The sequence below is a fragment of the Panthera pardus genome, unplaced genomic scaffold, assembly GCF_024362965.1.
Source record: "Panthera pardus isolate Hobbes unplaced genomic scaffold, ASM2436296v1 HiC_scaffold_5, whole genome shotgun sequence".
NCBI lineage: Eukaryota > Metazoa > Chordata > Mammalia > Carnivora > Felidae > Panthera > Panthera pardus.
This window is the reverse complement of record NW_026526980.1, coordinates 14,400,738-14,416,078: the sequence shown is the minus strand read 5'-3', so window position 1 is coordinate 14,416,078 and position 15,341 is coordinate 14,400,738. Positions and strand designations below refer to the sequence as shown.

Below are 15,341 nucleotides of genomic sequence, written 5' to 3'. Positions count from 1 at the left end.
CGTGTCTGATAAGTAGGTCATTTTGGCTAACATGGTAAATAGACCAAAATCTCTGTATCAACTGTTTTTCACAGGAACAAATCTGGATATACTTAAAGCCAAATAAATAAGAGTACTATGACAGACCACAGCTGGCAAAAAAAAATGGCCCCGGGCCCAGTCCCAAATGTTGGTCAATCCCCAGTATGAATTAGGCGCATGAAAAATTGGAAGGAAAAGGAGACGCAATTAATTATCAAACTTTAATTGATAGACTAATCTTACAGGATAAACAATAAGACAGCTAGTCAAGGTTACACTTTAAAAAAAATCCAGCAGCGCAAATCTAATAGACTAAATACGTTCATCTCCTCCCAAACAGGCATTTGATTTAAAAACAGAAACCAGAACAGAGCGCACACCACAAGGAAACATGGTACTTACGTATATTGTCAAATAATTCTGCAGAACTCTTTAAGAAAGAAAAGGAAAGAGGTTTTTAGAAATTTAGAAAGCAGTAGAACCACCCAGCCTGGCAGGGAGATGTGCCAGATTTCTGCACTCTGGAGGGCTCCCGACCACCTGTAACTTCAGAGAGGCCATCCGGCCCTACTAGGAAGGAAACAGTCCTCTCCTAACTGGAGAGGACTTCCTCGCAGAGCCTTAAGACAAAGGGACCATCCTTTTTCCAAGACAACAGGCATGAACACAGCAGCAAGGAGCAAGAGAGAGGTCTCCCTCAGAAGATGGGGTGGAAAGCAGGCCTGCCCTCACACGGCCCTGGCACGTGGAGTCCATCCCTTCCCCTTCTCAGCCCCAGCAAAGCAAGGGTGGGCCAAGTGCGAGAGCCCAGGACGGCTCCTCCAGGCACGTGGTTAAAGGAAGAAGAAGAGGAAAGCGAGTCCCTTCCGGATGAAATATGGCAACTTTTCTGAGATGTGGCAAAGTGACAGAGTTGGTCTCTTTGGCCCTTGTCAGGTAGAGCAGCCGCTAAGGAACCTACTGAGGCCTCAGTGGCCCCCACCGTGTCCGCGAGGGCATCCTTAGTTCAATCCCATCTGCAAAGAGCTAACGCCACTTGCAAAAGGCCCAGCTTCAATTAAAATACTTCACACCAGAGACTTCCAGCAACTCGCAAATCTGCTTTTCTAAGTTCTCTGACCAGACTGACAGAAGCAGAGCTGCGAGGGCCGGAGCCCTGGCACGAGTGACCTTGTCACTACTTGGCCAAGAGGGCTCAGGGAGGGAAGAGAGGCCTGACGTCTGTCCTCCTGAGGCCACCCGCCTGCGAGTCCTCTGCCACAGGGAGGCAGGGCATGACCCCGGGGAAGGAGCCGCTCCCCTCCAACAGGGAAGGAGCTGCACAGGAATAAATCCTGAGGAAAAATTAACACTGTGATGCCACCTAGGGGGACGAGTACTTCATTTTGCTAACACAGATTTAGTCAGTATACTCTGGACCGTAAACAAGGTTAGGAAGAGACCGCTCACGGGACTGAGTGACAAACCCGTGAATACTGCTGTGACCCAGACATGGATCTAAATCAAATACTTCTCCCAGCGGCTTCTGGAGCTGTCCACCTCTGCTCTCCCGAGTGCTCCCAGCAAGGTCTCCATGCAGACAGGGTCAGGAGCCAGAGCTCAAGATCATTCTAGCAAATTTACTGAGCTCCATAAAGCAATACTCCAACGGCTCTGTATGAAAAGACGTCGTTGACATTATTATTTATATATAGTATCTCGAAGTAAGGAAAAAAGCACCATTTTACGTAAAACAAAAAGGCTCACGCAGGCTTTGGTCCTGCCTAGAAATGACAGCAGCCTGAGTGAGAAGCGGTTTGGCCCTTGGGGAGCAGGGAGACAAAGGGACACACGCTCTCACTGGGAAGGAAGGAGGGCAGACGGCATGTGCAGCCACTGAACAGGGCACACAGGAGACCTGGCGGGAAGGGCCTCGGAGAGCAGCACTGTGAGGCCAGTCTGGGGACGGAGACACCGGCTCTGTGGGAACAAAAGTGGGCGTGTGGCCCTGTCAGGACACGTCTCCAGGACAGGGACGCTGGCCAACGAAGAGGGCAGTATTCACACCGAGAGGACCTTCCACTTGCTACGTGATCATTTCCTCTGCAGACCCGTCCACCGCAGAGGGAGGCTCTGACAAGTAGCAAAGGAGCCCTTTTCTCCAGGCTCCGCAGGCCAACAAGGACAGAAACACTGCAGCGACTGCTCCTTCTTCGAGAGATGACAAACACGTGGTTTCTTGGATGCGACACTTCACTTAATGTACGTATGCCCCCCAAAAAAGCAAGAGTAGATTTCCCTGCTCAGATGCATAACCGGGCACAGGCTATACCGTGAGAAGCACGAGTCTGTCTACATGGGCTGGATGCCTGAACTACAGCTTGGAAGGGAAGGGCGTAGAGTATCATCATTAACTGGCTCACAAGGAATAGTCATCTTAGGCGAACACATGCTAATTACATTTCACAGAATGAGGGGGAACAGCCTAGAATCCAAAATGTGAAGTTTGGAAAATCTCTCGCCAAACCTTACTATGAGAGCCTGCAGCCAGGGAGAGGAGAGTGGCAAAGACAGCCAGCAGAGGAACAGCAAAGAGCACAGAGGGGATCATTCACCAAGAGACTCGCCCTCGTGTCAGAGTCCATCAAGCCATAAGGAGACAACAGAAGCTCACATGTACCAAGAACAGAAGGGCTAAAACCAGAAGAAGGTGAGCTAATTCATGAAAGTAACTTATCCCATTTTCGATGTTTAAATACATCGGCCAACCCACTAGGTCAACAAGTCTTTTGAGAAAGGCAGCATCTCTGGACCTGGGATGAAGGACACTTGAACATAACGCATGAGCAGAAGGACCAAATGGAGAAGCATAACTGAAATAATTGTTGGACTGCTTAAGAATTTCTCAGAATTCCAAAAGAAAGAAGGATCTGGGCCTGTGGCTGTATGGCTGGAGAAACTGTCTTCCACCCAGCTCCTCCTCAGAGAGGCTTTAGTTGGCCTGGGAGCTGTGGCTTTTGAGCAGCGCATCCCCAGGGCACTCACGCCAGGCTGGGCCGTGAGGCCCAATCGGTGACGCCGCCAGACAACCATGGCACCAGCAGTGGAACTCCCCGGAGATCAGGGCCCAGTGCAAGAGCTCCCTTCCCTAGACCAAACAGCTCTTCCTCTCCCGCCGCACATTCTCAAGCAGCAGCACGGTGGGAGGGAGGCCAGGAGAGGAAGCATTGATGAGGTACAAAAACAGGAACTGACATCTTTGGGTTTTTAAAACAAAAACTCAGATCTAAGAAGTGAGAACATAAAAAAGGGAAAAGAATTAAATCTGAATCGATAGACAGAAAAATATGGCTTACTAACCCCCCCCTCGTTTTGCATACAATTTTATATGAAAAAGAAAAAACCCAACTCATCACAACGCAGTCCAAATGTTTGCAACCAAAGACTTATGAAAATATTTCAGTTGAAGTCACTTAAAAAAAAAAAAAAAAAAAAGAAACCAGCAAGCTTTTGATCATTCTTTTCTAAACAAAATTGGTAGATCTACTCTCAAACGCACTTAAGAGTATTCCACACAACATGTTCGGAATTCAGATTTATTGATTTCCACCGTATCAACTTTAAAAATGATATGAAGCTGACTGCAAGAAAAGGGAACTGGTGATTTTAAGTTAAAATTAAGCTAATGGTGAAAGTACATCACCTCTGGCTTCAGTCACCACATCACCTTAGATTGGATATAGCTTTTTGTTTTTGAACAAAGTCCCAGAACTCTGAAATCCAGGGATGCTGCAGGCCTCTCCCAGCAATGTCCTTCACTTTGGGTCAGTCTCCTGGGCCAGAGGTGAAAGTGCTTTCAAAAATACTGCCACTTCCCCAGCACAGTGTCTTTGATTGCATCCACATATTGAGTTGGGACCCAGTACACCCAGTAGTAAGAGGCTTCCGTGGGGCCCAACTGAAACGCCTGGAAGGGAAAAAGGAAAACCAAGCGGTACTTCAGAGGTCGGGAGACTAAGCAGGCAGCACGACACACACGGGGGAGGGCTGAGAAGTGAATTCTTTACAGGAAGGGGAAAACTGTGCACACAGGGAGCATTCTCCTGTCCAAAAACAAAACAAAAAACCAAAAGGTGGTGGGCAAGTTAAGCATAGCCAATCCTAAAGCAGTGGCTCCCAAACTTGAGTGTGCATCAGAACCATCTGGAAGGCTTGTTAGAACAGACTGGTGGGCTCCACCCCCTCGACTTTCTGATTCAGGGAGGTCTGGGGCCTGAGAATCTGCATTTCTAACAAGTTCCCAGGTGATGTCATACTACTGATCCAGAGACCAGTCTGACAACCACTGCCCTAGAGAAACTGTCACACATGCACAAGGAGACAGGTCTGAACGTTCAAAGCAGCGCTGTCAGAACTGGGGACAACCCGGAAAAACCTACATGTCCGTCGGTAAGGGAACGCAAAATTAAAAGTGACATGGTGGCCTGCTCGTATGAATGCGGGATTACTTTTCAAAAGGTACGAACTGGATCTATAGTTAATACAGACAGATCACGATGTCAAACCAAAAACAGCAAGCTGCAGAACGATACATACCATGAGACCGTTTATGAAAACTGAAAAAACACAAAACAGTACTGTATCTCGTCCATGGATTTATAGTAACGTAAAAGTGTAGAGAGCTGGGAAGGATCCACATGATAAATCATGCTCATGGTCATGGGGGAGGGGGAGACACTGGGGACGTGTTCACTGTTGGTAGGTTTTCTTTTATTTAAAAAAAAAAAAAAGGTTTAAAGCAATTCATAAAATATTTCCAATGATCATTTCTTTGTGACGGATATACGGGTTTGTTACTCTGTTCTTTTCTGCCTTTTAAAACATTTCTCTGAGAACGAAAAGCACAGCCATCCTTCTCTGATGTGAACTATGATACTGTTAATCTAGTGACTGATATGGCATCTAAAAAACAAGGGAAGTCCTTTCGCTTACAGGTAAGGATGCCACTTAATGGTGTTTAGTGACGAGAAGGGGCTAGGAGCGCTACTCTCTGCTGGAGAGGACCTGAGAGAGAAACAAGCACTTAAACCGAGTAAGAAGGCATTGACCATCCAAACCAATTTCTGAAAGGTCCACTCGACTTGTCTGAAATCCCTCTCACCAGGCTGCTTGAAAACTGGGGCTGCAAATGCTACCGGGCAAAATGGGGGCCCAGCTGAAAACACCCAGAATCCGACTTCATAAATGGAAAAAACAGCTGAGTAAGCAGAACAAATACGTCTGCAATCCTTTAAGGCTGGAGGGCCTGACAGTGACACTCCCAGGTCACCCAAAAGCCCTGTGGCCCAGGGACCGCAACCCCAACCATGGCCTGGCTTCAGTGCCTCGGAGCGGACAGACCCCAACAGGCCAAGAGAGGGGACGGGGCTGACATTCCCCCGGAGCCAGGAGACTTGCCATCTGCCCAGAGAGAACTTCTCTAACACCAGAACCCCTTTTTCCTGGGATCTTCCAACACCTCCCTCTGCAGAGGACTTCTGTAAACACCACTGCGCAGGTCGAGCCACAGCCGTTCCTCATCTCCGTGACAGGGCTGACACAGCTACAATGCTGTCGGCTAAAGCTAAAACATCTGCACCACCTAGTAATGGCTCAGGTCAGGCCCCTGGCATAGTAACTTAAAAGTTCTGGTAACCAAACTTCACTTCTAAAGTGGCCCCTCTTAATAGTGCTGGGAGAATTCAAGGGTTTGCCTGAGCTGCTCCGTTCACTGCATCACTGGATTCTTGGCTTTGCTCTGCATAAACTTGGGGAATGCCTCCGAACGTCATGCCGCGAGAGAAGAGCCTGCTCTCTTTAGAGGAAACTTCCATGCAGAATGATGACCACAGACCCCATCTTATCCACAGAGTCCTCAGCCACCTGATGGCTGCTGCCTGAGAAGAGCAACACCATCACAGAAGGGGACTGCCCGGCATCTTCACCAACGCCCAGGTTAGTGGGAGATTTTGTCTTATACGTAGGACAAAAGTTAAAATGAAAACCCGCAAGCCAATCCTCCTCTCTGTATTTATTTTCCTGGTCTAAAGACAAAATATTACAAACAAGAGGAAGATAAAGGTATTGAACATGTCCCCTTTACACTGGTGGGGAGAGGATGTAAAATAAACTGAGGAATAGGTCACAGATAAAGTTCTAGGTAGATCAAGAAAACGTGAGGGTCTTAAACTGCGCGTCTTCTGAACACTGAGTTTGATTCTTCAGTTAAAAAAGCTCAGTTAGAGCTCCATTCCCTGCTAGATGAGCAGAAGTGCAGTGAGAGGCTAACCCACGCCGGGTTACTTACCATCATGTGGTAGTCTTCGTGTCCTTCGATAGGTTCACTGACCACATTTTTAATGGAGCCCATGGGCAATTTCTCAGTCCGCTCTAGTTGAGAGGGATTACAGTGATTACTCAAAGGCCCTCCTGTCCATTCCTGTGACTCAGCAGTCCCTCATCAGGATGGTGGCTTTGGGATCTACTGGAATCTCAAGTCTCCCATGTGCCCTAGGGATGATGGGACAGAGTCTTCTGACCAGCACTCCCAGAGATTTGCTTGGCAGTTGGAAACTTCTCGGGAGCAAACGGGGAACAGGACTCGCAATGACATATTAAAGGTCTCTGGGAGCAGAGACAGTGCTTTCCCGGTGTTATTTTTAAAGTCTGGCAATTTATAAACACCCAAGGATTTCCACTGCAATGTTCTTGCCCGAGCCCAGCAATGGCTAAGGTCTTTGGCACCTGGGGGAGGGACAATCAAGAGGACCAAGAACAGAGGCAACAACGTGCCCCTGTGGCTCACACAGACAAGGAGTGCTTGGGGGTTTCACACTAGTTTCTGTCCCATTCTCCTCCTCACTTGCCCTCCCACTTCCCCGTTCCCTCTCCCAGCCCCCCCAACCCTCCATATACACACACCTGAAGAAGTTCTCCTGAAACATTTACAACACCTTGTGATTAACCCTCGAGATATCACTTATCCCAGGAGGCTCAGGAGACATTTTGCAGCAAGTTTAAGGGTGGCAGGTAAGAAAGAGGAGGCAGTGAGGGATGCCAGGAGTGAGAGGAGCCTGCAGGAAGTGAGCCAAGTGCCGCAGGATGGGGCATGGAGGCAGGAGGGGCGGAGTTCCTGCACAAGAACCCACCCCCTAAGAGCAGCAGACACAGCGGGGGACAGGGAGGTTCTCAGCAAAGTTAAATCAAGTTGGAAAAAACTCACTACAGCCTTTGCAGAAAGAAAAAACTGGAAAAGGCAGAATCTGAAAATAGATGAGTTGATGAAACAGATCTAGAATTTAGAGACCTGGGTTCTAATCTGGCTGGTTGACTGGACAAATTTTATTTCCATTCTGTGGGCCTCGGGGTCTGAAAAATGGGGGGGTGGGGAGAACGGACGTGAAGACATCCATTCAGGTTTTCACTTTCAGTGGCTCTAAAACAGTGACCCACGGGCAGGACCGGACCAGCAGCCGTCTTCAAGACTGAAACACTTTTAAACGCCAGCCACCTTGAAATGTCCAGAGATTTCACACAAAAAGATAAATTTCTGGCTTCTCTTGAAAAGTCGATCCTGGGCCCACATTCCTAGTGACAGCAATGAGCTTGATCCCACTGGACCCCCCCCTACGGCCAGGGCACAGGCTCCCCCTGGCGGCTTCAACCACCCACGTCTCCTGCCTGAAGCTCGTCCTTCCCGCAGCTGGGCCTGAGGCTGGGAGGACTGCCTGTTACATGGGCTACCCCAAAGAGAGTTTAAGCTGCATGTAGGAGCCCCTGAGCGTCACTCTGGAACGAACTCAATCGACAAAGAGGCCAACCAGCTGCCGGGATGGTCATTCCACAGCAGCTCCTAGCCAGTGGAAAGATGAAACCAGTGGCTGGTAGCCAACTCCCAGAACAAGCTGTCCTGCTGGGAGGCTGCTTATGACACTCAGATGACAAGACTCCTGGGCAAGTGAGGACACTGCCCAACATATATCGATACAGTAGTCTGGGCGAGAGTGAAAACCTCAGTCTTGGTCAACCATGAAAACAGAGGTCTTGGCCATGCTCCTTTAATCAGGCTGGTGAGTAAGGAGGCTTCCGATAGCTCTGAAACCCCCACATACCAAGATTCTTCTAGAGTGCTGCCTTCATGCCAAAACAGGAAAGCAGCTGCTCCTACAAGCTGATATAAAACCTCCAACACAGGTACAGGGGGTTCTGCTTAGGGCCGCAGGTAGAATGGCCTTCCTACACAACCACCTCACATGGAAATGTTCCCCGAGGCACCAATGGGCACCTGCAGACTTAGTCATCATCCAGCCTCCCCAGCCTGCACCTGTCCTCCTAGCTGTCAGGGACCTTTTGCATCAGCCTTAGCAACTGCTTCAATCGGACTACCCGGAAGAGAAAGTAAAAATTGAGGAAGAGGCAGGATTTGGGCAAGTCAACGCAATGATGGAGAACTAAGCAAAACCAACTGCAAAGTCGTGAACAAGTAAGGATCTGACAGAGGCAGGGAAGCTCACAATGAAAGAAAACCAATGCTGTGACAGGCTCTGCAGGAAGGGAAGGATCTACTAAAGAGGGTCCAGAGACCCTTGGGAAAACTAGGGAAGCCCTTACGTATTCTGCAAAACCTGCTTTTTGACCATGCAGTTAGAGGTGAATGTGAAACGAAGAATATACAGCAAGTTATCATAAAACTGTTAGAAAACTCAAGCGTTTTTGGCATTTTGCTCTTTGTTCGCCTTAAGAACCAGGACAGACTTACAAACAAGAAAACATGTTTTGACATTCTCAAGGAGAAGACACCTCACTCCCCACTGGCCCTCTGATTATTATTTTCCATTAAACTGTGGTCCCATGTTAAGCAGTCACATTAAATGGCCTGTCCCTGAAACCAGGTAACCTCACGTGATGGAACCCCCTAGACTTCTCTTTAGCATTTACCTCGAACACTGAACACCTACAGTGCTGGCCACAAACAGGTGAATTAGGCATGTTCGGTTCCCTCCAGGAATCTAACAGGGGGACAGACAAGTCAGAGAGTAATGAGTGCTCTGGGGATGTAAACGGAGTGCTCTATGAACAGAAGCGGCAGCAACTCATGTGGAGGGTGGGAGAGGCACCGGGGAAGGCTTCAGTAGGAGAGGACATTTGAGTAGGGCCTCAGAAGATGTTATTAATAACAAAGAATGGGAAGTAAGCATTCCAGGTAAAAGCCCAGCAGGAGCAAATACACAGGGCTGTGCAGAGCGTGGTGGAAAGTGCAGGCTGATGCAGATGAAACCCACAGCGTATTAACAGGGAAAGCAGGGCCGAAGCCTAGATCCAAAATTTGACAACACTGGACACTATGTGTTAGGCATGTGAACTTGGTCCGAAGGAGCCAAAGGTTTTTGAGCGCCAGTGAGGGAGATGGGCGGGACAGAACAGAACACAGACCGGGCAGGGAAATAGGTTAACTTGCTTTAACAAACCAAGTTTAAAGATGCTAGGAGTCTTAACTGGCACAACAGAGTGGCAAAAAAAAAAAAAAGGGCGGGGGGAAACAGATAATTCTGGAGCATAACTGACACGACTTTGAACCACCTGGGGGAACGCAAGGTGAGGATGGTCAGAGACAATTCCCAGCCAACAGCAAGCAGCAGCCTGCCCCAGTGGGCACAGGCAGGGGTAGGTGGAGGCAGGCAGAGCACAAACAGGTAAGGGGGGTGGGGACAGGTCCACAGTACTAGGAATGCATCTGGTACGGGGACAAACGCTGACATCCGGGGGCCAGGCAGGTGACATACACGAACAAAGCTGGCTCCACAGGAGGCAAACAGGGCAGTGAGGACTGCGGCTCATCTGAAACTACCACTGGGCTCCAGCCGATGGCTGCCATGTGAGAATGCAGGTCCAGAATAGCTACATCTTTTGATTTTTTTATTTTTTTCAAGAGAAGCCCAAAAACCCCCACACGAGATCAAGTGAAATCTCTTGATTTTTACAGAAAGTGTGTAAACCCAAAAAACCCTGGTCTGTGGATCAGACCTGGCCCTCAGGCCACGCATTTGGGACCTCTGGTTTTGGGCACAAGTGAAGAGCCACTGTTGAAGGACTGGCCCTGACAGAAGACTGAAAAGAATGAGGGAAAAAGGTCCAAACAGAAGGTGAGCATCTAAAAGCAAAGACAAAAGCCAGGGGCACGCAAAGCACAGTGAAGAGAGAAATCTCAGGAGGAGCACAGTCGCACCCAAGACTGAGGGCCCGCAGCGGCGAGCCGGGAGGAGGCAAGAGCAGGAACCTACCTTTAGTGCCAATCCACAGCTGGTCTTGTTCTAGCTTGAAGGTGAGTCTCACTTTGCCTCCGGACTTATTGTACATGCCGGATAAGGGTACCGTGGGCAGGCGCTCCTAGAGGCATAGGAGCACAGTGAGAGATAGGGACTAGAAAAATGGCATGACAGAGAAGGACAAGGGACAGGATGTGAGGACGTGATCACAGGAACCTCAGGAAGTCAGAAGGCGGGTCTGGTTCGTTTTCAGAACGCTCACAAAGGAGTCTGGCTTACCTGGGCACCCTTAACAGATGGCATCACATCTTCAGGTTTTCCTTTATCCAACACTTTCCTGTGTTGCTATAACATAAGTCAGAAGAAATAATAAATGAAATGGCTGACTCCATTTTAGTCATATTACTTACTACCTTTCTGAAAAAGAGAAAGAAAGCCTTGATGTTTTGGCTCAAAAGCTTTTAACATGTACAGATTATGGGTCTTTTGACATTAAAGAGCAGGGGCAAGAATGTCTCTGATAGAAATCTCCTATATCCGTAGTGTCTGAAACAGCAGCCACAAGACATTTTGGGCTATTAAGTACTTGACATGTGGCTACTAGAACCAAAGAACTGAATTCTCAATTTTAATCAATTTTATGCGGCTGCCGTATTACACATCAGGGTTCTGGAGCAACGAAGGTTTCCAGATTGCTAATTCAAATGAACTCTACTCCCCTCCTCTGACCAAAAAAATTGCCACTGAAAGGAACAAACATCAAGCTAAAGAGAACCGCAAAGGGTGGTTTTCTGCTAGGTACAAAATGACAGCCATTTCTGTCAACTTAACCTCCCAAAGAAACGGATCACAAGGCTGGTAACCAGCCTAACTGCCTACAAGGGGCATTGCTCCAACAAATGGAAACTCAGCCTACTGCAGAAGTCTTCCCCGCTCCCCCACCCTCAACCCCAGCTAAACAGAAAGCCTGGAGAGCCACATTTCGAAGAGAAATGCTGATCGCTCTCTAGACTGACATTAAGAAGCCTCTGACCCTGCCCCCCAGGGGGTTTGAGGCAGCTTGCTAAGGGTTCTCATTAGGCTCATGGCTCCCTAAAACAGCTCTTAACCAGCCCAAATGCCCAAGCTTGTTTCCTCTCCACCTGTGGCTTTCTAGGTCATTATTTGCTCCCTATTTGGAAAAGCTGAAAAACAGCCGAGCAGCCAGTGGGTGAAGGGAAACAATTCCACCAAAGTGAAGCACCAGGTGGCCACTTCAAAGCCTCCTTGGCACGGCAGAAACCCTCTGGCAAGGATAAATTCAACAGTGCCAGACTGCTAGCAGAGGGTCCCTACACGTATTAGCCCCAGCTTCCTCAACAAGCTGATAAAAAGCCAGGAGAATGGGTCCCTCTCATTAGGCCATGTCAGTCCTCATAACTAGCATCAATGAAACAAAGCAGCAGAGATTAACAGCTTAATTCGACTCATACCTCACAATCACCTTTTGAAAAAACTTTCCCTGTGTTGAGGAAAACAGTTTTAAGACTGTTAAGCTACCATTAGTAACTCAAAACCTATGTTTAAGAAGCGTGTAATGCTCCAGGGGTGTGACCAGTGGGAACACTCACTTCTGATGTGCTCACATTTCACAATTTCATAGATGCGGCAGAGGAAGATAAGTAAATGGAAAAGAACTCAATTGGTTACATTTTGATCTCATATTTGGGGGTGAAAATGTCCAAGCAAACACCTTTTAAGTGTTAACACAGATTTATGATTCCTTAGCTAAAACTGCACAGACAGATGTTTTAGATTTTTATAAAGCCCCAAAATCTAGTAAACTTTATAAAAGCCAATATAGTTTAAAAATATGTTATACATGGGGCACCTAGGTGGCTCAGTCGGTTACGTGTCTGACTGACTCTTGCTTTCAGCTCAGGTCATAATCTCACAGTTCGTTGAGTTTGCTGGGCTCTGTGCTCACAGCTTGGAGCCTGGAGCCTGCTTCAAATTCTGTGTTTCCCTCTCTCTCTGCCCTTCCCAAGAGACATGTTCTGTCTCCCTTTCTCCCTCTCTCTCTCTCTCTCTTTCTCAAAATTAAATAAACATTAAAAAAAATTTTTTTTTAATATGTTACACGTTATCCTCTGTAGAATCTGGGGCAGCACCTTGTCACTGAACACATGAATATTTCTATAGCAAAACATGAATATTCACAGTAATTCTGGTTACGTTTTGATACCTGGTCAGATTTTGGAAGCACATATAGAGGAATAGGGATCTGTAACACAAAACTATCTTCTCACGCTATGAGCCACATGCCTTGGTGCGTATGATTACTAAAACTGATCTTGGTTCAGATTAGTCTACTCTACTCAGGACACAGGTTAAAGTTGAGACTATTTGTTTTGCTAGGACACTACTAAGAGTGCCTGAGAGGCTCCAGGACAACAACTGGGGTTTGCTGAGTATAAGGTTGCAAGTGATGGTTCTTTCAACCAACTCCCTCTACGGTGAAATACTCTCACTTTTCCTAATTACGAAAAGAATTTTAATGGCTACACTGAGCAGAAGACAAGGCTGGATCTCTCCTATCCAACATGAGCAACAGAGGAGGTAAAAATCAGGCGCCCATTTCACGGACCAGGAGGGAAAAAACCCAATGCCGGTGTGGTTATGTTCCTAGTCAGCTTCATTTGGCTTCCTGAAAAAGTCAGTTTTAGAGGAACCTCTCTCTGCCGAGTCTGTGCCTATCCAGAAATGGCTTGTTGACTTGGGGGAAGCCACAAACCGAAAAAACAAACGTAAGCACTTGTATAAAACGGGGGGTTAATTCTAACAGTCACATTTTTCTCTGGCACTGAATAGAGAAGGGAAATCCACAACTGATTCCTTTCAATACCTGGAGCCTGCCTTTCCAAAGGCCTTATCCTAAAGTAAGTAGACTTGAGACACACTGACCCGCCAGATGAGACAAAGTTGCAAATCTCAGGTGGTTGTCACCTCCACTCAACAGCCAGCCGCACCCAACTGCTGCCATAAATTTCCATCATGGGCCCTGTCCAAAAAGGAGCTTATTCTAGGGAGAATATCACCAGCCAACGCTCCAGAGGACAAAGCCTCAAACTTCCCAGGACTAGCAATCACATGACAGACTCACTTTCTGCCTGCAGAGCGGTTCCTTCTTGTTCTCTTCAGCCTTTGCGTCCTGCTGGGCAGCATCTTTGGGTGTGTTTACGGCTAAAACATCATTTATCGTGGAGCCAACCACCATGATCTTGGCTCCGCTGGTCACTTTTATTTCTCTCAATGTCTTATCCTCAGGGACAAGTCCCTTGTACATGACTTTTTGCATGGCAGGAGGGAGACCTTGGGAAAAGATAGGAGAAAGTCAAAGGAAGGGATGAAAAATGCACCTGGACCAGAGTCATGTGGCAACAGACCTGGAAATGAATACTCCTCCACCACCTTGTGTGCTCAGGCAACTCACAACCTCTGTTTCCGAAATTCTATAATTGTGATGGCAGTAATTCCTTCTTCATAAACTTGTTTTAAGGATTTAGACATGAAACAGAACATTTAGTACAGTGTCCCGGTATTCAGGAATTATTCAATTAAGTTCAGCTATCATTCGTTCCAAGTTGTTCCTCAACCCTCTAAACATGCAAATACTAAGTGAAAGACCACAGGCCTCAAAGATACAGAAATCAGTAAGGATAAAGTTGTTTTTAGAGAACTTACAGGCTTCATGGAGAAAACTTAAAAAAAAAAAAACCATTTCAGTTGACAAAGTGCTGTAAACAAGACAAAACTGAAAACTAAATAGTATAAGAATCTACGAAGGGGCCAGCAACGTTTCCTAAATTTCCCTTATGAGAATTACCCAAGATATTTGCTAAAAATAAATTTCTGGCCACATTCCAGATACACTGAATCAAACCCTCTAGGGGAAAGGGCCTAGGAGCTGTAAATTTAACATGTACCTCAGATGATTTTCATAAAAGAGGTTTCTGGCAACACTGATTGGAAGCTGGGGCCTAAGGGTCAGGCCTGGGCCTGAATCTCAGCTCAGCCACTTTCTAGCTCTATGATTTTGGGTCTCATTTTCCCCATCTGAACGATGGGCATATTAGTACTTACTCCGAAGAACTATTCTAAGCATTGACGGAGCAGATGCAAAGAGGGTGGCCAGCCCTGTGCTCAGCATAGTGCAAGCACTAGGAATCAGCAGGCGCGGTGAGGAAGGCTGGCTGTCGCTGACAGTGCCACGACGATTACCTGTAATCGAGTGAATCTTCTGTTTTAGCTCAGAGCCTGTGCTATCCAGGGGGAACTTCACGTCGTGCTTAGTCTTGTTCCAGATGATCTTCAGGTCCACCAGCTCCTGGCCCGCGCCGCCGCCAGCGTCCTCGCCGTTGCTGACCGAGGCCTGGGCCGCAGGGTCCCCAGGGGGCTGGGCCGGGGCCGGCTGCAAGCTGCCTCGCGCGGCGCAGGAGTCCTCGGCCGCCGCCGCCCCCGCCGCGACTTCGGCCTCCACGCAGTTTAGGGGCCGCGCGGGGGTCTCGGTCGCCACCGTCTCGGCCTCCGTGTCCATGCCAGGTTCCTCCATGCCTGCAAGGGGGTTAGGGGGTGGGCGCTCGCCGCAGGCTGGGCCTGGGACCCAACCCTCCTCGGGTGCTGCCGGACCTCCGCTCCCGAGCCAGACTACTCCCCAGCGGACAGGACCGCATCCCTCCCGGAGGCCCGCTTCACCTGGGCCCACTCCGGGGGCCCGCCACCACCGCCACACTCACCATCCGGGGCTCCGGCTGCCGCCATGATGATTGTGTACAACACCCACCACTCCCGCAGAGGCCGCCGGGAAAAGACGAGCTAGCTGAGATTGGCCCCCGCAGCAGCCCCTAATCTCGCACAGCCTGGCCGGAAACAGGTGGACGTTTCTATGGAGACCCGCCTCCTCCGCTTCCCCTGCCCGGCCCCTGCCACGCTTTAGCTTTCAGGACCCGAGGGGGGCGGGTCCGGGAAATCGCCCGCTCAATGGGCTCTGCCCCCTAG

At 48.5% G+C, this 15,341-nt stretch overlaps 1 protein-coding gene across 7 annotated transcripts; it reads right to left on the bottom strand.

The window, feature by feature from the left end:
- Positions 1–228: 228 nt before the first annotated feature.
- UBFD1 (ubiquitin family domain containing 1) lies at positions 229–15,294 on the bottom strand. Of its 7 annotated transcripts, none has more exons than XM_019430326.2 (8): positions 15,080–15,294; positions 14,565–14,897; positions 13,447–13,655; positions 10,584–10,649; positions 10,320–10,425; positions 8,977–9,047; positions 6,347–6,429; positions 229–1,674 (listed from the first exon to the last, which is right to left on the bottom strand). In XM_019430326.2, the coding sequence occupies exons 1-7, from the start codon at positions 15,102–15,104 to the stop codon at positions 6,349–6,351; spliced, it is 891 nt and encodes a 296-aa protein (XP_019285871.1). In that variant the 5' UTR covers positions 15,105–15,294; the 3' UTR covers positions 229–1,674; positions 6,347–6,348. The 7 variants fall into 7 exon arrangements, with proteins under 7 accessions (XP_019285871.1, XP_019285874.1, XP_019285869.1 ...); XM_019430325.2 differs by lacking the exon at positions 229–1,674 and adding an exon at positions 3,854–3,967 and having other exon boundaries at positions 15,080–15,292; XM_019430327.2 differs by lacking the exon at positions 229–1,674 and adding an exon at positions 4,601–4,616.
- Positions 15,295–15,341: the final 47 nt, after the last annotated feature.